The sequence below is a fragment of the Stegodyphus dumicola genome, chromosome 10 (assembly GCF_044657685.1).
Source record: "Stegodyphus dumicola isolate Sdum_Otavi_A_Nest chromosome 10, ASM4465768v1".
NCBI classification, from domain to species: domain Eukaryota; kingdom Metazoa; phylum Arthropoda; class Arachnida; order Araneae; family Eresidae; genus Stegodyphus; species Stegodyphus dumicola.
This window is the reverse complement of record NC_140777.1, coordinates 29,823,659-29,846,715: the sequence shown is the minus strand read 5'-3', so window position 1 is coordinate 29,846,715 and position 23,057 is coordinate 29,823,659. Positions and strand designations below refer to the sequence as shown.

At 31.9% G+C, this 23,057-nt stretch overlaps 1 protein-coding gene across 1 annotated transcript in view; it reads right to left on the bottom strand.

The window, feature by feature from the left end:
- The window catches only part of LOC118204361 (beta-alanine transporter-like), a 226,722-nt gene that overhangs the window by 106,589 nt on the left and 97,076 nt on the right, over positions 1 to 23,057 (bottom strand). The window contains exons 2-3 of the mRNA XM_085826048.1: positions 21,797 to 21,900; positions 10,206 to 10,360 (exon numbers count right to left, since the gene is read on the bottom strand). Of these exons, the coding sequence (XP_085682174.1) occupies positions 10,206 to 10,360; positions 21,797 to 21,900 (259 nt within the window). The remainder of the gene's footprint in view (positions 1 to 10,205; positions 10,361 to 21,796; positions 21,901 to 23,057) is intronic.

The window sequence follows — 23,057 nt, the reverse complement described above, 5'->3', positions numbered from 1 at the left end:
GCGAAAACACGAAACTTCGCAGCGTAATCATCACAGTACCTCTTTAGAAGTCGAAAAACATTCCTTACGAAGATGAGAAATATGGAATGGCTGCAGAGTATGAGAAGAAAGCTGAACCTTGGAGGATAAAGCACTAGATTCCCTGGAAAAAACCCTGCGCCCCTGAAGGTTTAATTTTTCGCCGAATTTAGAATGTCGGGGGACCAGCTGCCTAGGAGTTTGCCTGAAGGGAATTGCAGAATGGCGAAGTTCCAGGCCGCCGCCTCTGGATCTGCATTTAGCTATTAGGCACGTACTTTTGTTCTTTTTTTACAGATTTTCTTTCTTTGTTTGGTAACCTACAACTGCAATATGAAGCATGTGAATGTAAGCATGTATCGGAGGGCCCTCTCCCATAATTTTAGAATGTTAAATCTTAATAAGGTATGTTGCATTTTATTTTGGTATGTCAGCCAAAAATGTTAACTTTGATGACCGCGACCACCCAAATCAAACAAATTGTAACTGTAAACCTTCAACGCCCTTAAATAAACAAAAGTTTCATATTACTTGCCTTGTATTGTAATTAATTTTACACTGGACCTTAGTCATAGAATGAGTTAGTAGCCAAACACAACGCAATTATTTATTCTGTAATTTAGAATTGCTTTATGTTATGTTTCACTCTGATAATTACTCGAATTGTTATTTCATGTGATTGATACAGTATTGGTTGAAAAACGTTTTTGTTATGTTGCACATATTCACATATTTACCTACTACAATATAAGTATTAACATGCATATGTTCAATTATACAGTGATGATAGTTGGTAGTAACATTTGTAATATCTTAGGTTATATTGTTTTACACTTAACAAAATAATCGTATCTTAATATAACAGCAACACTGAATTATAATAAAAATTATTGTTCATGTTTAATGTATTAGCCTTCTTCGTTATGCGATATTAATATTCTGCATACATATTGTCTGATCGTGACTTGCAACGGGCTGGAGTTGTGAGATGATTTCATGCAGATTTCAACAGTCACAGAATCTCCGATCACATTTCGACTTACTAATGAACCTGAACAGGCTGATTGGGAATTGTTCACATCGCTCCCATCTTTAAAGCTTGAAATTAAAAATATTTTTTTTAAAATAGCCTCATTTGAAAACGCCTGTAATTTAGAACCATATTTTTACGTACTGGAACTTCATCGCTTCCTTACCCATACAAAGGTGATTTTTAATGTGTAACTTACAAAAGTCTCCAATTATTATTACCTAGAGTAAATTTTCTGCTGGTTTCTTCAGTATCTTATATATTTTAAAAGGCCTGAAATTCAGCATAAGGTCTTTAAGTAACTTCTTTGCTCTCCTGCCCGTAAAAAAACAACTTTTAATGTGCTAATTATAAACGTCTGTAATAATTACTACCTCAATAAAATTTTCTATTAATGTCTCCAGTATCTTATCTTTAAATTCAAATTCACCCAAAGTAATTAAAATTCAGAAAAAAAGTGTGAAAGAGCAAAGTGTCGAAATGACACCGAGAAACATTTTACTGATAATAGATTCAGAATGAAATTTATTGAGCACCAAAAACGTCACATGATACCTTTCAGCTACGCAAATGAAATCCTTCCATTTAATAAATGGAATTCATCTGGAGTATAACGAGATATTTTGTATCGTTTTCCACAGAGGTAATAACTCAGAGAGGAACGGAATTAGATGATTGGGTATAATTGACGGTCACTCGAATAAATCATTCGCTTATTCATTCTTATTACTAAAAATTCCATTTTATTAGCAGCATTTTATTACCATTTTCAATTTCCGTAATTAAATTCCATTTTTTTCCTCTTAGTGTTTTGAAAGAGCAAATGAATTAAATTCAACAGCCCTTTCATTTGTCTTAGGAATTTGGGTAGTATTCGTATTACTGCGTATTATAGTATACACACATATTTACCATATAATAATAAAGATATTTTATGCTTTCTTGCTGAACATATACATGTAATATTTATTTTTGTATATATACGTATTCATATGATAGATCTAGGACATTTTCATCGAAAGAATATAATGATACCTGTTTTAGATTTACATGCATACACACACACACTTACACTTGCGTAACATATACAAAAACATATGATAGATCTATGATATTTTCATAAAATGCAAATAGGGCAAATTCCAGATCCGCGCGTCGGGGAATTATTTGACATTCCTGAACAAATTCATGATTTAAATTCGGATTTTATGAAATCGAATAGATAATTTAAAATTGAAATAAGGTTTTGCGAAATGACGCTGCTTTTGAATTATTGGTGGTTATATGGAGAGGATATATAGTATATATTCCCCATGAAAATTTCGGGATCTTGCTATGGAATTAACAATAAATATCGTGCTTTCTTCTTTAGTTTTGTATTTTAAATAACAATTTCAGTTCAGTTATTTACAAATTCCACTTATTAATTTCCACGAAAGTACAAATTTACTATCTAAATTGCACTTCACATTTCCTAGGAGATAATTTTTCATTTATATTCTGTATTAAGTTAAATTTTATCTTTGCAGCAATAGCGCAAGATTTTACTTTTTATGTCCTTTTTAAGTAAATTTTACAATTCATTAGTTTTAAAGATTTTCTGCTTACTTTCCTTTAAAATTTTATACATACAATGGGTGTTTACGTATTGTTAGAATGATTTCGATTAAAAATGTTTTAAAAAGCAAATGTTTTGGAATAAAAATTTATGGCAACAGTTTATTACACGAAATAAGAAATGCCGTCTTCTAATTTTTAAATTTATTTTTCTTTCGAAATGTCGCCCCTAAGCAAATTGTGGATTGAAGGATATGTTTTTGCGCCTTCCGAAGAGAAACATTCTTATTCCATAATTAAAAGTGTTGTAAAATGCATTATATTAAACTTTCTATGTTTAAAATAAGCAACAGAAAACAGTAAATCATTACTTCTACATGGAAAGAAGATTACAAATGAATACCCCAAAAAGGTACGTACTGTTTTTAATAATTCTAAAGTCATTGCTAGCAAACTAAAATCCACCGACATATATATCAATTGACAAATCTTTAAATACATCGGTAACAACAATAAGTAAGATGATAAATAAGATTTAGAGTTTAAAAAGCTTAAAAACTTAATCTTCACCAGCTTTTACTGAAGGGTGTGGTGCAACGCAGAATAATTTGTAAACCCTAGCATGAAAACTATTTAGCAGGGGATAAATTGAAATCTGATTCCGTCATTGCAAAGAAATTATTAGCAAGGGATTTATGATTCTTGCGAGATTCTTTTACAGCGAGAAATTAAAAATAATAAGACCGAAAAGAAATGTTAAAATTAACTCAATGTACGCTATCAAGACAAAATTTTACGTTCGATATTTACAGAAGAAATTCCATTTCTTTATACAAATGACTTTCAAAGCTTGAATCTTCATCAAAATAAAGCATCAAATTATACTTCGAAAAGTACCACTGCATTCCTTGAAAAAAGAAAGACTAATACAAGTATTGCATTTGCATATTTTCAAAGGCTTTTGGCGTTTCATTTATAGACTGCTGTGCCAATGGTCTTTTGAAAAGAGCTCTTTCTTATCACAAACCCACCACAATAGACGGACACTAGAAAGTAGTGGAAGTAGAATGAAACTTAATAGTCTTGAAAATTTAACGAGAAGCCCTTCTATCATGAAAATAATAATCCGGACTTATATTCCAGAAAAAAGGGCTATCCGATGGAACATTTAAAAAAAATTTCTTTCCATTTTAAACATTTACTAAACGGTTAAGGAACCATTCTAAAAATGCGTAAACGCCTTTTATATATCCCTATTCATATAATAAAAATTAATATGTTTACATCAAATAAAATTGCGATATATTTTTTTGGTTCCATACACGCACTTATTTAATTTTGCATACATACACATTCTGTTATGATAGATCTAAGAGATTTTTATGGAGAAAAAGAGTAATAACTCAACTTTCCATCCAGTGAACGAGTACAGTCGAGTTTAAATTTTCCAAAATATAAACACTAGGACCGAAGAAAGGTGTAAAAATTTTTATTTCGTATTTTACATTAAGCAATTTTTATTACACATTGGAAACATTAATCTTTGAATCATTGAAAACATTTTTGTAAATGGAAGTTTATGTCTACAACCAGCCATCGCAAAAATAGAGGCCGGTTAAGGAATTTGTGGACACGGTGTTATATAAAACCGTGTTTTGAAAAAAATTTGGAGATTCTAGATTCTTCTCATTCTTCTTATAGATTTTACTTTATCAGGAGAGGGTTACATCTCTTAAGTGAAAACAATGCAAAGCCTTGAAGTCGTAAAACTACTGATCGTGCATCCAAATCGATCATCAAACTGTTAAAATAATGCATTAAATTTATCGATTTTGGTCATGTTTCTTGAAACTTCCGTGAGGTATTACTAATAGTTAACTATGCTGATTCATCTGTTAAAAATATGCTTTTCAAATATGAAACCAAATGAATGGATGAGCTATGGAAATCCTTAAACGATGGGCGGAGTAGCCACTACCAAACATGAGAAATATCATTTATCTCGAAAATTAGCATACAGATTGACAGCCCAGTGAAAAAGTCATCAAATAACATATTTCAGAAGTAAATACTTTTATCGAAACATTAATTAAGTCTTCAATAATTATAATGCAAAAAATGCTTTTTCAAAAATAAGCCTTTTTTTAGCTCATTATGCAAAAATTATCCTTTTACCCAATATGGAAAACGATCATTACATAAATTAACGTACTTAGTTGCGTAATGAGCATTTTTTATCAAATTCCTATTATTAAAGGACATTATGCGAGAAAAGGAACACATGTTATGTACCTTTGCTAATTATATATTACGTAAAAGTTTAAAAGTTTCCTTAAATTAAAAATGTTCTGAGGTTACGCATGCTGTCACAATTCAGAGAGGAATTTAAAATTTACGAACAGCTGTACAAACTAAAGAAATATGTTTTACAAAAAGCCGAATTTAAGAAATGTCCAGTAATGCGGCTCAGCATCTAGAACCTTCTCGACCGCTTAGAATTGACAAGGAAACTAAAAAGATCGTCTTGATCTTAATGCTAAAGTCAATGTTATAGACGTACCCTAAAAATTACAGTGTTATAAAATTATATCAATAATAGTTATGTACCTTTGCTAATTATAAACTTTATCTATGCTATATTAATTGTGATTGTATGCTTGTAAATCTATTATGTATTAATTTGAAGATGGAAACATGCAGGAATTCTCCTCCATTCAGTCGCAGAATGGAGATGGCGGTGAATTTTCGTCCTCCACATTTTAATTCGGACACCGACGGTAGCGCTATAATGCTTTTGCTAGCAGATGCCATAAATCAGCTTGTGTTTAGTGTGATTAGAATTCCGAATCTTGCGATTACCAGAGGGCCCTGTTACCAAAAACACCACAAGATCACGCACTGGGTACTAAGCTATATCAATTCTTGTGGCGATCCTATACCTGTGTGTATCTTGCGAAATGTCGATCGATTCTTGTGACGACTCAGTGTAACGTAACTAACTGTAATAATCTTCTTCCTCATTATTGTACTGTAATTAAACTTTTTTATTCTGCCGAACGTTTGCCAGTATTAAGAATCGATTCAATTCCGTGTCGTTTTCACGCAGCGTCAGTCCTATTAATATATCCAATATATTGGAAAATACGCACAGTTTTCCTTAAAATAGAGTTTAGGTACATCAATAATGCGATGGCATGATTAAAAAAGCTAATTGCAATACTTATTCATTAATATCTTGGAGACGCTGTTATTGTTTTCACTATGTACCTTCCTTTCTTGTCAAAAGAAATTGTTCTTAATTCACTTAAGGAAAATATTTGCATTTGTTGCAAACAGTTAAAAATGTACATAGCTACAACTCCAATAATATCTTTTTACTTCCTTGTACGAAGAAATGAAGAATTGTAATCACGAAAACTTCCGGGTACCATATTTCAAAGAAAATATCCATTTTGACCGCTATCGAATGCAAATTAATAATATTTTTGGGTGACATCTGTACGTAAGGACAGAATAAAGGTCTTATTTTCCCCAAAAAGAATTATAAAACCCATTTAAAATGGATTCAGAAGAGACGTTTTCATGGCGTCTGTTCGTATGTACGTGCGTAGGCATGTATGAATATATCTCGCATAACTCAAAAACGAATAGCTTCAGAAAATTGAAATTTTATATGTGGGACTGCTATAACATGAAGACGTGCACCTCTCTTTGATTTTTGATTTTACAATTACCAAATATTTTTAAACAATGTATCTGAAAATAGATAAAGATAAGACAATACAGACAAAGAAAAAAACGAAAATGTTTCGACACATTCTTTTTATAATATAAACATTCATTTTCCTTGCTTTGCACGTGACGCTGTCGTTTCGTCTGTTACTTATTTAAATTTTTCACATTGTTCTATGTCTTAAAGTTAGTAATTAAAGTTAATTACCTGAAACTGCAATAGCATATTGCAGAACAAGTGAAAAAATTGACAGTTTCATTCACGCGTGTGTCGGGTTTGCGCAATACTTATGAGGTCCCACAAAATTTTTGTAAATATTATGGGGTTCTGGATGTAGCGAAAAAAATCTCAATGATAAAAAGGGATCGCGATTGAAAAAAGTTTAAGAAATCCTGAATTAAAGCAATGAATATTTAAAAAAAAATTAGTCAGTATTTTAATTAGTTTTTAAAATAGTATATATATTATATGTGTAGTATATATATTATACATTATATGTGTGTAAGATTTAAAAAAATATGTAAATCAACTTTATAAATTAACATATTAATAGCTTCTTACATCAATACTTCAGTGTCTTAAATGAACATTTATTTGATTCTTTCTTATTCGACTTTTATGAAGCTTTAATTCATTTTCCCCTGATGAGTTCTGAATTGGAGTTTCAGTAAAAGGAGATTATTTTGTATATTTTTGTAATATGGTGTACATTTTTTTCCGTTTTGTATTTTTATTTTTCGAGTTTCTACTACTATGAATTCTTATTTTAATTTTTATTTGATTAGATATTGCGTTAAACCTCTTATACACCGTTGCAATTATTAATATTATTGAGGAATCGCCTTGCCTTGACTCAAGTTTACTTTCAACTTTAGATGCTTTAAGCTTATTTTACTTCAATCCTGCTGCTATACCGCAGGAGGTGTGCAAAAATTTTGTTTTTAGTTTTTAGCCTCTTATTAGGTTTCCTTATGATATATATGAATGATATTTTTAATTTTGTTCAGAAATTTAATGTGATGATAATTTTCTGTTTATTCGATCTAAAATTCAGACAACTAATCGGAAACAAACGGAGTTTTTAAAAATGTTATTTTATTTTGAGTTTTATATTTCATTATTTTTTTCCTTTTTCTTTTGCATTTTTTAACTTTTTATAAAATTACTTAAAATTTTTTTACTAAATATTTTTCTCATATTTTAAATTTTTAACGCATATAAGGTATTTTCTCCCTCCTTTCTGCAAGCCTTTGTGGTGTAACGGTAGCGCCTTACACCAATCCTCGCGTATTTGAGAGGTCTAGGTTCGAGTCCTGGGAAAGGCATTACTCATTATTCGTGTTTCCAACTTCAAAATTCCTGGTTGGAAAAGTTCTTAAGGTGTTAGAAGGGTAATCAAAAATTTCCAATGAAATTTAAGCAATTAAAAAATTTTAAAAGCACAATTTCTTGGCAAATGTTCAATTTAATTAATTTCTAACTAATTTATAATTTTACTTAAAAACATTGAAAATAGCCATCAGCTTATTTGCGAAAGAATTCTTTATCAGACAATTCACGTAATCAGTTTCTGATACCGTACTTCGATAAATGTTATTTAACTGATTCTTTTAGTCATTTAAATGAATAAAAAATTAAAACATGAAGATATATTAATAGGAACTTTAATTTTACTTGGTCTAGAAAGAAAAGATTGTATAGAAAACTTGAGTCTATGAGAATGAATTATTTTTATTATACTACATTGTATACAGGTTTACCGTACTATTGCTTCTCTGCAATATATTTGAAAGTATAATATAAAATATAAATGAAAATGCAATAACCGAACTACAGTTGAAAACCGGAAATAATCTGCCATCAAAGACCAGTGGCTGACAATTTTCCGGTTGAGAGTTCCCAGTAAAGGATTATGTTAAGTTGTCAGCATAATCTTCGTATTTTCCACACTAAAATTGATGATCGAAACACTATTTGAATACAGAAGTCATCAGCTATAAAATTTGTCATAAATTATGTCTTTCTCTATGTTAAAATAGATTTCTCTATCTGTTTCCAGTCCGAAGTTTTCATAATATGCCAAATAAAAATAGCGAAAAAGCAGTAAAATGTTGGAATGTAAATACATTTTACCAATCACAAAATCACTTTTTATGCTTCTACACATGAAAAGGACCAAATTCAAGTCATAACCTGTTATTACTACTGAAACGATAGAATCTGCAACAGACATCCTGTGAAATAATATTTTTATAATCATTTCTGTGTTTTAAGAAAAGACCCTGCATCAGTTTTCAGAGCAATAACTTTCAAAGCAATAAATTTAAGAGCAATAACAATTGCTTAGATGTTTTATAATAACATCAAAAAGACACGATCATAATTTATTTTGCGCTGGATTGAATTCAGGATTTATAGCAAGAATACGATATTCTTTCAAAAGCAACATTTTTTACTAAGGTTATTAAGCAAGGGAATACAAATATAGCAGAAGAAATTTTCATGCTCGATTTACATAATTATGAATCAGTCATATGCAGATATTTCAGAAGACAGAGAAAACTAAACAGGTCTGCATTATATACTTAGTATACGACATTTAAAAACACCTTTTATTAATCACGGTATTTCTCCAAATATTCATAAAAATATCAAATGGCAATATTGTATTTATTTATAATGTTTTTTGTATTTATTTACATATGTTATTAATTTTGGCGAAGCCATGAAACATGAAAATTCAACTACATGCTCGCCCAGATTCAAACCACGGATCTTTCATTTACTATTTGGATATACTAACTACTTTCAACACAACAGCACGCACAAGAAAATGCACAAAATCTTCCTGGTCTTCCTAAACTAAATGGCGACTGGAGAAAAGCACGAGATCCACTTGTCCAGGTGATGACGAAGTACCAACCAACATGTTTCAGTTAGGGAATCACTGTACAGACTACTTGATGCTTTCATCAGTATATTGATAAACGATGCAAGCTCATTTAGTGCGGTGAGACTATAACTACAGTGATGAAATTCTGAGGTCCCATCCATTTACACCTTTATCTTCAGATATTTGAATTCATTTATGACACGAAACCCAAGTAATCAATATACTCTCATTCGCGTGTATAAGCTGATTTTCATCTACTTTGTCGTGAAAAAAAGACTGGCTTATATTATGACAATAAAACTATATAATTATGATAATTTATTTTAAATGCAGACAACGAGTACACTCAGAAATTTCTTAATTGATTTACTAGAAAATGTTGGAACTCTTATTTTATTTATAATACAAAATAACAATTGTTGCAAAACAAGTCGTTGAAAGTTGCCAAGAATGGCAGATAGAATTAATTTAAAATTAGTAACATAATGCCGCATTTATGAATATACTTTTGCAATATCGAAGGTGAAGGATTTTAATCATGGTCAACTGGTAACAATATTTATTACAATATATAATGGCACCAATGTATATGTTATCGAATCTGGAAAACTTCTGAATCCAAAGGGAAAGTCTAAATATTTACATTAAGCATGGAGAAACCATAAAGATACCAGTGCTTTAAACTCGTTTGTAGGAGTTTAAATCTGCGTCGAACGATGTATTTTCCGCTTGTCTTTGGGCCTTTCAGCAATTTTTATGTGTTTATTGACATTTTCTCCATTAATATACATCCATGCATATTTAATGTGTTTTCGAATTTAGATATAAGTACTTAACTCTAAAAGATGGAATGAATATCATTTGAGGCATACTACAGATTTGGTTAATAATAAATGGAATTACACTGCACGATTGCCAATTGCAGTTGGATTGTGATGCTCATTTAGCCCAGGAGAACCAATGTTTGGACTTACCTAGGGCGGCGGGCGTGGCCACCGAGGCAGGCACCGTGAGTCCCAGCAGGAAGCGCAGGAGGGCGAAGCAGCCCACATTGGGGGCCAGTGCTGTGAGGGTCCCAAAAAGGCACTCGCACGTGAGGAACAAGAAGAAGCTAAATCGGCGACCCTGCCTAGAAGAAAACAAAGATCAACTGAGAAAAGGCAAATTGTGATGCGTAAAGGATCTACTAATGAAACATTGCAAACACCGAATAAGATATTAAAGTAATAACTGTGTTTTAAAGTGTCTCCGACCAAAACTGAATTTTGTCTAATGTGGTTTATTCAGTCAATTAGTCTATTTAGTAAAAATGTATTTCATGCTGCTCTAATCGACACGGTGGTTAGCGATGCTGGCGGTAATATATTGTCTGCGGTTTCCAATTCCAAAGAAAGTATATTATCTGGAAATATACAATGTCTTTGCCTGTAAACGAGTATTTACCATTCAGCCAAAAGTCCCTTCGACAAAGCACGGTAGAAGAAAGGATAAGAGAACCTGTGTTCCATGTCCTAGGCTACTCTCGATCATATTACGACCCGAAGACTTGACCAACGATAGGAAGTCTTCTTCTTCGCCATGAAGAGCTCATAAAATTTATCTGAATAAATATCTGATAAATAATTAAGAGAAAAAATAACGTATATATCGGGCAGGAATTTCTATGAAAGATTTAAGAAATATTTCCATGCTTATGTAATAGATTTAAAAAAAAAATAGAATTCAGTAAATCATTTCATGCAAAACATTTCGATATTTTTTACTATAATGAAACGATAAATAAAATATAAATTTTATTGCGAAAACAAAAGCAAAATTGTTTGAGCGATGGAAGGAAGCACCATGAAATTTCGCAGTCGGGGATTTACATTCTTATTTTAAGGTAAAAAGGCTACCACCAGAAAGGAATAACTACCGTATAAGAAGTAAGTATTATATATCACACATTTCTTTGGTATCATGCCATACCTAGGAATCTAAAAAAGCATTGTATCAAGAAAAATATGCCTAAAATTTGATATGCATGTAGATTTAAAAATCAATCTAGCTGAGTTTACCTTACAATATTCTGATATACTGGACTCATAAAATATGTAGTACAATGTTTTCAAAACAATGTAAAATACTGAAACAAAGCTCAGAAAAGGAATTTAAAATGCAAAAAGCAAAAGCTGAATATTTATATTTTAATGTGTTATTGGCGATCTGTGCAAGTCAACTTTCGGTAATGCAATAAACGCTGCTGTACTGACATCAAGAATTTATTACCCTTTCAGCACGGGCGCTTGGCAATTTTACATGAGAACGCGCGCGTTGTATTTTTTTCGACATCCGTTATTTTACCGTTTTTGACACGAAAAACGGCAGAAATGAGTGAATATTGATAATAAATTTGTTAAGAAATAAAATGTTAATCTTATTATTGCAAAATACAAATGATATCACATTCAAATATAAATAAATTATTTTTTAAGTTCTAATGTTAGTGAGATGGAAATGCAATGATGTATTTCATTATAGAAAATTTTAATTTATCATTTAATAATTATATTAAAATCGAAGCTATTTTTAATATTCATCAAATACAAGTATAGGCAATAAAAAAGGAAAACACCTTGGTAGGAAAAAAGTAAGTTTAGCATTACTTACTTCTGCAAGGAAAATTAACTTCTTACTGTGTACAGAAACGCACTTTAAACTATAATGTTTTTATTTATTTCTAAAAATTAGAAATAAAAGGAAATAAGGAATGGAAATCGCTATTGTTCTCCCATCCAATGGTTTCCTTGTCTTCCTTTTCTTCATCAGATATTTCTTGAAGAATCCGAGCAAAATCAGCTGGTTGCACATAATTTTTTGCAATGAAAACCGATATAAAATTTACAGAGTCAAATGTTTTAAAATTAAAATAATACACGGCAATTAATAACACAACAAATATTTCAGAAAAAAAACTATTTTCTGAATTTTAAAGCACGACCACGCGCGTGTCTTAAATATTATGAAAAAGCTGCCACGTAGCACAAAAGCAAAGTTAAAAAAAAGTCAAATGACTTCCTGTTGGCACATTCCATGATGTGGGGAAGGGTAGAAAGGGGGAATAGAAATGACCTTCAGACATGTCAGCTTCGATATGCGAAAAATGTGCATTAAAACCTGAATTTGTCGTCAATTTTGCGCATATGCACATGATGGAAGGTTAAAAAATATTCTTCCGCTTTGGTTTTATATCATGAGGATATTTTTGAACTCTTGAAAAAGATGAAAATTTGTTTGATCATTTTAGAAATTTTATTCAAAATCTACTCCGGACTAAGTTTCTTTCTGTTCATTCCCTAGTTTTACGTTGCATACTAGCGCGGTTTTCTTCTACTTTGATCAAAATATTGGCTTTTATAGTGAGAGCTTAATAGCATAAACATAACATCTAACGTGCAAACCGTTCAAAGAACAAATTTACTTTTCATTTAATGTGGGAGTATTTACCTGCAAAAATGTTGCCTTAAGTCCACGCAGAACATTCTATTAGACACTAACTTATATTCACATTACACATGGATAACAACAACAACGTCTATCCAACCATCTCGTTTGAGAGGATTCAGACCTAGGACGAACTACTAATGTTCAGAGTTCACTCAGCCATTTAGCGCATACATATGCAGCTTAAAAATTACAATTTTCAAATCTGTTAACCACTAATTAATTTGTTGCATTTCTCTACTGTTTGCAGCATCAATATTTTTGCACTCACTGACATATAGAATGTTTACAAGTTAAGGGTCTTTTGGATCTTGTATTTAATTTGGAGAATAATTACGAGGGGCGGCAACAATTTGATGGATTATACAATTTACGCGTATTGGAAATTCAAATGAACCTCACATTTAGTGATTAAATCTGAAAATATTTTAAGTCGTGTTATCTCAAACAAAGGCTCAACAATTTTGATGTTCCCTTGATAATAATCAGCAGATGACGCAAATACAAAGAACCATCGATTTCTATCTCTAACCCCCTCTTTCTGATGGATGCAACTGATAAGAAATTTAAGCATAGATTTCTCCGACATACTTTAGAAAGTCAAATGGATATTTCCCACGAAGAATGGGAGGAAATCGTATCGAATCGAATTGTACGACGAACTTCCATAGCTCGCTTTAGTGCAATCGATGTCCAACGCCCAAACATAAATGGTTGAAGATCTCGGCAATGCTGCTGTGTGATTCAGAACTCCGATTGATTGATCACATGATCTACTGGCATTCACGACAGACACATGAGCAAATTGAATTCGATGCCTATTTCAGATAACCATTCGTGTAGCACAAGAATTTTTACGGCATTGGGGGCACATTGCAGCTTAAATCTGCTGTTTTGTTCGTATTTACTTCCACGTTGTAGCGTTCGGGTCAATATGACCCGATTCAGAAAACTAACCTTTCTTGCAGTAAATGACAGGTACCATTTAAGAAATGGTTTAAACAATATTAATGTAAGCTTAAAAATAGATGTAATAATATAAAGCATCTATAAAAATAGCATAAAAATATTTGAAATTGAAACTTACAATAATAATATAAAGCATCTATAAATAGAACAGAAAAATATTCGAAATTGAAATTTACCTTTATTTATAATTTAAGCAGTAATATCTTACATGAGATTTGCAAATGTGATTCTTACAATTGTAGCATAATATTAGTTTTGTTGTCATTGTTTCATACACAGAGTATGCACGTTTGACACACAATTAAGTGTTCTCAGCACGTCCCGATGGTACGTTTTCCCTTTTTCTCTGCATTCGATTCACTACTTTTATTGAGACCTCACTTCTTGGTAGGCGTGGCCTTGCTTCAATGTGTGGAAATGAGTAATTTTCTCAGTTCTTCCGAAAATATTCTTAGGTAAGTCAATTTGCTTTCGTTCCATTCACTATGTATTGACGTCCACAGAACCAATGCATTGTACGCAAAAGTATGTTTTTCTTTTGCAAGTGTATGCAATTAAAAGTTGATTAAGAGTATCCACAGCCTTTTTAGTTGAATTATTATCTAAGATCATTAATGGATTTTGTGAGGTCTGTTGTTAACTTCTTTGTCATGATGCAAAGTGCTCATAAGAAGAACATTTTGCTCTTTTATGGGATGTGGTTTACAACTGTTGTGTCTTCTATAAAATAAAATAATGAGCTATGAACTTCTTTTTTTGGCATTTTTTGAAAACGTTCTGATTTATTTTTTCTAATGGTGCCAAGCATAGTCATTTTCCGTTCTAGAGGAAATTATACTAAGTTGTTAAATGTGAAAAAATTATCACATGTAATATTGTGTCCCGAATACCCGTAAGTAAGATCACACACTAATCACATTCAACGATTTTATCTGGCTTTGACCTTGTTCTTTTCCAGTGAAAATTTGTGTTTTCAGTATATACGAAGTTTTACTGTCAAATAAGGTCATGTTTTGATCCCATAATTCAATGGCTTACTTGGTATATACTAGTGTTTGAAAGGACATCGGCCATAAAATCCTAGCAATTGTTCATCTATATTAATATTTTAATTCGATTATATAATTATGGTAGACTTTCTATCCACTCTTCCCAGGTATCTCGCACTGCAGCTAATTTATCCAAATTTCTTCTTTCTGGACGAGTGGATTTATTATCAAAACGAATAACTCTCGATATGGTGCAAAATGTTTCGAGGGACATTGTCGCACGAAATATATTTCTGATAGTTTCTTTATCCCATTAGCTCTTTGTTGATTCTCCATATGATTTATAAACACCAGCTAACAATATTAATCCAATATATGCTTGAAAAAAGTTACTTTCTATATTTTCCAATTTTTCCCATAAATCTTTTCTCCTTCAATATTAGTCATTTTCCTGATTTCGTTTACAATTGTAGAATTAAATACAATTTTTACGTCTGTTATCCTTGAAGTCACATATCCTATGACCCTTGGAGTAGTTCTTATAATAGTAGCTGTTGTTGATTGAGAAGAATGTGGCAGCGGATCCAACTTCCACTTTATTTCACTATCCTTGGGCTAAATACACTTATTATAGTTCACTTGTTGAATATCGGTATCAAAATTGTTGTCAGAACTTTCAATTTCATCACTTGTATGATTTTCATACTCGGATACTTCTTCTTCGCTGTCAGAAGCTTCTATTAGTTTAGTTGTATCAGCGTGACTCAAATTTATGCGATTCGCCATTTTTTCTCTTACATTCATAGGCCCAACTCTTTTATAGTATATCAAAAAGCGAAATACAGCAGAAAAAAAAGAAACGTTGAAATATGAGCAAATAATTTGGCCCAATGTCAATCGTATAAATGTTTTTAGTTTGCATGCGCTCTCTTGTCATGTGACGAAACAGATACGTCAATGAAGGTTTCGAAAACGGATAAATTAAAGAAACTATTGTTTTTCATTTCTTTTGAATTATTCCAAACTAAAGTGAACATGAATGAGTAAAACTAAATGATTTTTTGCATTGAGTAATACTGACCCAAACGATACATTTGGTATAAATTGAAAAATATTCCTCCGAAATACAGATAAACATAAATCCTTCTAGCAACATATATTTATATTATTTACCAACAATGTCAAGAAGTTTCAGGAAAATATCCCTGTATCATGTACGAGTATTATTAAATATCCCCCTGACGTATGAACGTATTCCTATGAATGTATTAACAGTATCTTCTACGAACGTATTTTTTATGAACGTATAAATTTTATTTTGGCTTATATAGAACAGCATAGTTAATACGGTACACGTCTGATAATCTGACACTTTCAGGACTTTAGGGATACCAGATTTCAGTTATGCCGGATTATAGGATTTAAATTATGTAATGCTTCAAAACAGTTCTTTCGCATTGTTGAATGCTTTAGGATATCTCTTACAGTAATTCTGCAAAATGGGAGAAAGGTAGTCGTATTAAATTTATTTAAAATTCGATTGTATTTAGCTTTGCAGCCATCCTAAACTTTGGCCCTGTAAAGCTTAAATGTCACAAAAACGGCACGACAATGCGTAGTTTCTAGATATAAATAACAAAATGGCCCTGCTATTTTCTACCTGAATTTCTTTCTTCTAATGTTGCTGTTCTCGTGCCCATATTACATAGAACAATAGTTGCCAGAGCCTACGACGATGAGAGTTTGGACTTCTATTTTCGACCCCCAACTTTTAGGGAGAGCATCCCGGGGGGGGGATCCGGTGGTCTCCCACCACTCTCCACTCGCACCAATCCACAAGAGAGGACTTTCGGCTCGCCGCATATTTAGAGTGCCGCCCTGCCGCACCGACACTGTACATTTACAAACATCCATGTCTTCTCCGAGATTCGAACCCAGGCCCTTCGGTACCGTAGTAGGCTTCCCTAACCACTGTACCGCCTGGGCGACCTTTCTCGTAATAACCATTCTTAATTGTTTGGACACATTTTAAAATGCATTTACTCGTTATTTAGAAGTGAGGTAAAAGTATTTTTGAGGTATATCTACAGGTTGGCTGGTTAATCAATTTGTGCTTTGAAGCCATTGATATTGTTAGCACATGAAGTCTTTCAAAATCAAGTTCGAATGTTTACTTGTTTCTTCTATTTCGGTCTGTACAGTGTGAATATTTATTACTTTTAGTAAATATTCATACTCTTAGTATTCTCAGTGAATTTCATAAATGTGTTAGCTCTTCACTAGTCTAACGTTAAGTGACCTTGTTTGAACCAGCTTCCTCTTTTTTGTTGCTCTGTGCATCTTCTATTACCTGCGAATTCTTCACATTTGGCGAATAGATGCGGGAAGTCCTAATCTAATATTGTCTAACGCAAGATCCATTATTAACAAATGTTCGCTTGCATTGCTGCCATTCCGATTATTTTGGGTTCTTCTGGTGTTATTATTTTATCAATCAAACTCGTTTCTTTAATGAAACTTGGTAAAAGTGAAATCCTTAGTGAGCGAATTATTAAAAGTGAAAAACATTTTATTGGTTGCTGATGAATATCGAATGTTTAGTCAGCAAAATAATAATAATAATTATTATTATTATAAATAAACTTTAGTTTAGTGCACATGATCGCCCTCTAAATCGATACAGTGTTATTTAAAATCTATGCCAAACTAAACATTCTTGAAATGTTTTAAGGATGCATCCCTCTGCTGTAATTTCAAAGAGAAATAATCTCTCTGAATAAACTGGTTTATCAGCTTTCCGGTAAATAACGAAACATGATCTAAAATTTTCAGAAAAATCGCCATAATTTGCTGTTAATTTCAAAAATAACATTTCTCAATATGATCTGTATATGCTTTTACTTTACTTCTGCTGTTGCTACAAGAAAACGAGACAACTTCCAAAAATTTAAAATCTGATGTTAATTTTGCTGCAACGAAGTGAATTTTTGATACAATATTAACGTTACAACGCATAAAACATTCCTTACTAAAACAATTTGCAACAAAATAAAATTCTAACGTTTCAATGAAAGTCACTGTTGATGATTAAACGAATGAAAAACGTTTATAGTTTTAATTAACTGATTACGAATACTTTTGAAGCACCGTATCAAAATAAATGAATGAGTAAATTTTTAAAAAATAAACTACTTTTCCTAATATTTCGCAATATAGTTTTGATTCTGACCTCCAAAACTAGAATCACAAGATTTCGAAATCTTAAGTAAATTCAACAACATTACAGTTTTGAAGAAATTTCAAAAGTTATTTGAAAGCATATATAATGTTAACGAACTTTCTATTTATGTAAATAATTTTAGTGGAATTACACGTAAAATTATAGCATCTATTGTGTAATGTGTAATGGAATAAGGCCTTTGAAAATGTTAAGCTCTACCGGAAAAATAAGGTGTCAGAATCAAATCTATTTAACATTCAGGTAAATGATTATCTCGCTAAACTGGTGAGTTATCGTCAAGATAACGATGGTTGGGTGTTGGCGATAAATTGCCAAAATTCGCCAAACTTGGCGATAATTTGGCAAAAGTTTGATTTGTTCCTTGTATAACTGTAACTGATTCCTAAATGTAACAGTAACCGTATTCAGCCCTTATATATAACTTCAACCTCACATGCCTTCTAGAAATTTCCAGAAATATAAAGCACTGGAAAATTCTGAGTTACCGTTCCAGAGTTGACTCAGTACTGAGAGATCTACGTGCGAGATTTGCTCTTTCGATGCGCATTACATTGCATTGTGTTTAACGTTATTACCAGTTTGGAGTATAACTAGTGAATCTACTCTATTATACCGACAAAAGTTGTAGGAGTACTTTTGTGTAAAGTTCCATAACAGTAAAGTGTAATTTGAGGAAAATAAATTCTGTTAAGCTACCACCGGTTCTATATGCATTCAATCCATTTCCAACCCGTACGCACGCAATAATAAAAACAAAATGGATATATCTGAATTACGAGAAATAATATATGATACTGGTTTCGAAAAGTTTCTGAGCCCAATTCTATCGACATTTATAAACGAAAGAAAAAATTTCTTTTCTTGATAAAGATTAAAACTACTATATCCCACGGGAAATAAGATCTGATAAATAAATATGTAAGTAAAACATGATATCAAATTTTCAGAAAAGCATTGGGTCGAAAAAGCAACTTTAGATTATTTTGTCTTTTGAAAGGAACTGGAATTCTTTCAACAATAAAAAAATATAGGGTAGCAATAAATAAATAAAACATTAAACAAATAAATAAAACATTAGATCACGTTTTTGAAAAAAAAAAACTGAATTATTTTCAATGGGGAAAATGTGGAAAAAATATATTCAATTAAGATATGATTTCCTTATAATTTCAGCAGAACAATTTTAACTAATACCTTTATCTTACGCAATGGTTGGCTTATTTCATACGAAAATTAGATTTTCATTCAGAAGGCTACACTTCCGACAAATTGTTTCTTGTCTATCAGATTTTTATAAAAGATTTATAAAGAAAACGGTCCGAACTAAGTGAATTTTAGATCATTCAACATTATATATATATATATATATATACATATATATCAACGAAGAATTTTCTCAATATTTTCGGGGTAAAGACCTCTTACATTAATACAAATAATTTTTAATATAACTCAAATTATTCTAAATACTTATACACACATACATATATATATATAAGCTTTATATTTTATGCTGAGAATGTAACTTATTCTAACACATTTTCCTGATACATTTTGAATTTATATATTATATTATGAATTTATATATTATATATTTATTATTATAATATATAGTATTTTAATATAATTTACCCTTAAATATTTTGGAAAAACATACCTCTAAATTACCATTAAATCGGTTTTAATTCACAATTTATCTATACTAATTGGAAGACCAATAAGACGTTTTGGCTTCCGGATAACTCATTCGCCAGTTAAATTGAATAATACTTCACCTCGAAGTTACGTAATAATTCGCTCCTACATCGACGGTATAAATAGAGGAAAAGCATGTGTACTATTGGGAAAATACTTCTATCGGTTACTGATAAATATCCGTTGCATTGCATAAAAGTCTATCTATTGACTAATTAAGGATTAAAATTTTTAATAGAAATCAGAAACAAAAATATAATATTTAAAAGATTGGATATAATAAATTCATTTTATAAATATCATTCAAGTCGGCCACCATTATACTGAATGATACACGTTTCTTTCTTGATTTTGAGCATGATCGATTGAACTTTTGAAATGTACAGAATAAGAATTTCGGAATGCAATAAAGAATTTGCTTTAAAAGAAAATTAATTTAGATATATTTTATCGGTAAGATGAAAACATGTGTTCTACTTACAACGTTATTTGTAACGGACCATCAGTTTTCATGTCAGCATTGTAAATGTGCAATGGCCATGTAATTGTGCAATGGCCTTTCAGGATTCAGTGGTTACTAACAGACTTGACATTTAGCAGAATTTTTCTTTTATAACTTTAGTTTAAAAATCTTTATAAATTTAAGCACTGCTAACTCTGGTGACCCCGGTGGCTAATGGACTGATCATTAATGACTATCAGCATATGTGTCTCCGATGACATAACCGTTTTGGGGAATCTGTGTCCCTTATTTTAAATTTAATCTAAATCTCTTCTTATTTTACTGTATCTCTCTATTCCAAACATCTTTGCATTGTGCATCATTGAACATTCACATGCTGATTGTTGGTTACAAGTAACTATGAGATTTACTGAGACTGGTTACCAGGACTGGCAGTCGGTGCTTTCATGCACAGAATCTGGGCATATTAAATTAAAATTAATATTAAAAAGAAGCAGTCTTTTCAATGTGTTCACTTGAATATTAGTGATTTACTGATTGTTACTGGTATCAAACGATCAGTCTGAAGTGTAGAATAGCACAGCATATTTAGTTTGTTAAATGATTGGAAAGTCATTACTTTCTGTGAGGCAAAGAAATGTTATTATTTTAGGTTACTTTTCTGTTATCCAAAATGAATAGTTTCATTAAATACCTTAAGTTCAAAGTTTTATGTTAGCATTTTATGCCACATCTCGTGAAAAATTTGCTTGGAATTAAGATTTATGAAACTAAATTTAGCCAGCTGAAAGAGTTTCCAGACACATAGAAGAACACGTGCATTACTGACACTGTAATTAACACATATGAACAGGTACAAAATGTTACTGCAGTTGGTACATGAAATGGCAGCACAATGGAATATAATGCAATTGTGGTGGCACTGTGCTACATTGACAAACAAATTGAAGCATACACAGGCAGATTTAAAACGTGGAAAAACTAGAATCTTGAAATGAAACCAGTGCTCAGAAAATACAGTTTTCCAAGCGAAAACGCCAATAGATGTTGTAATTAATAATAATTGCACTAGGCATACAATCCAATCAGATCACTGTCGGCGATACATGCAACAGCGAGCTTCATCCAACATCATGGGTAATATTTAATCTCCTTTAAAAAAGTCAAATTAAAATTTTGCTTAAATCGGGAAAAGCACAAGCAGAGAACGCCGGAAACGAAGACACCGATGCCCTTGTTGGATATGCAGCTACTACACACCGTTTGGTTTATTTGATTATGGCAAAGTACTCGAAGCATATCTGCCTAAAAGGAGGGATGCCTTCTTGGAGGACGTTCTAAGGGTAGTGGGCTCGTACATACGTTATGGATGGAGAACACCCCGAAAACTTTTATGCAGCTAGCCCTTTCGCGGGATTCGAACCTCGGACCGAACTACCAGCGTTCAGCGATTTAGCTCTCATTTTAAACACTTATTTTTTAAGAAGGAGTTGTATACATTTCTTGGTATCTGTAAAAATTAGCAAAATACACACAGGCCTTTCTTCTGATGAATTATGCATACAGCTTTTCGCTATTTTTTGTGCAGATTGTTGAAGTATATATCGACTGTGAATGTTAGAAAAATAAATTTATGAGAAATGTATTTTGACACATTTATTTTTGAAAAGCACGAGAGTAATGATATCCTTGGGGACATGTTTTTAATAAAAGTATTGATCTTACCTGTAAGTGACATAAAAGTACAGAGGTAGACTCAGAAACTCTCCGATTCCAAAAAGCACCAGGGCAAAAGTCGGGAGCCAGCTACGATCGCACACAAGGTCCCACTGGAAAAAAGACAAACTTAGCTTACATTCTACGAATAAAATCAGTTGAGATACAAAAATCCATTGAACATTGCAGACAAATAAAATTAAAACGAATATTTGTAATTCATATATTCACTGAAAGGATCAACTGAAAATGACGAAAATCTGAACATTCTCCCAAATGATATCTTTAATTATTTGTATTCGCCTGTGGCTTTCTAGATAGCGCATAATACTTGTCTTCAAATTTAGACGGTCACTACGAAGTTTTTTCAATATAACGCAACAAATTGTATCACTTTGTGAAGAATTTATGCATGTTGCGGCAACCTTTGTTAAAATATGCCTCAGCAGGTTCTATAGCAAGCACAATGAGTTTTGGATGTTAGTCCTTTCCAAACTGTGACAGTGGAAAGTGTCTCGGGATCATCTTCGTCAAATATGGAATACAGTGTAATTTTTAATACATTTTTCTCAAAGTTTTAATGCAAATAAATGATCAAAAGAAATTGTTCCTCTGGTGGTAAATATGCGTATTCATCGTACTACCACATTTAAGTGATATCGGGAGATTTAGAGACTGACCACAGTCTAGAAGATCCTCCAAGTCGCGTATCCCATGCTTTATCTATAGCAGAATGGAACCTTGTTACTATCACGAAGTTATGCTTAAAAGCAACAGGCATGTAGCCATATAGAACAAAAATGTAGCCGTCTTCTTTGGTGGTAGAAGAAAGGTTCAACTCGTTGCGCTGAGCATCCTGAAGAGTCACAGTAAAACGATACACGTAAAATGACTTTATTAGAACTATACAAGTCCGCAAAAACATTCGTTCACCTCACAAGAGCAGACGTGTAATTTCGTTAACTTGAAAATGCTTCTGAACATCGAACCAAATTATTCCTCTTTCATCTAATAAACATCTGCGCTGTATATTGTGAATCAATCACCTTTGAAGTGAGTGATGTCGCGTTTGTTTCTTCAATTGAGAAACAGACTAAAATGATATGAATGCCGCTTCCTGATAAAATGTAGAAGAGTTTGTAGGATGACTGTTTACGAAAGATGAAGAAACGCGCAAATATTTGTGCCGAGTATTTTATAAAATCTTCACATTGACCTATGCAATAGTCTTAGGTTTTTAAACCCATTGTCCTTGGTTACACATAGAATG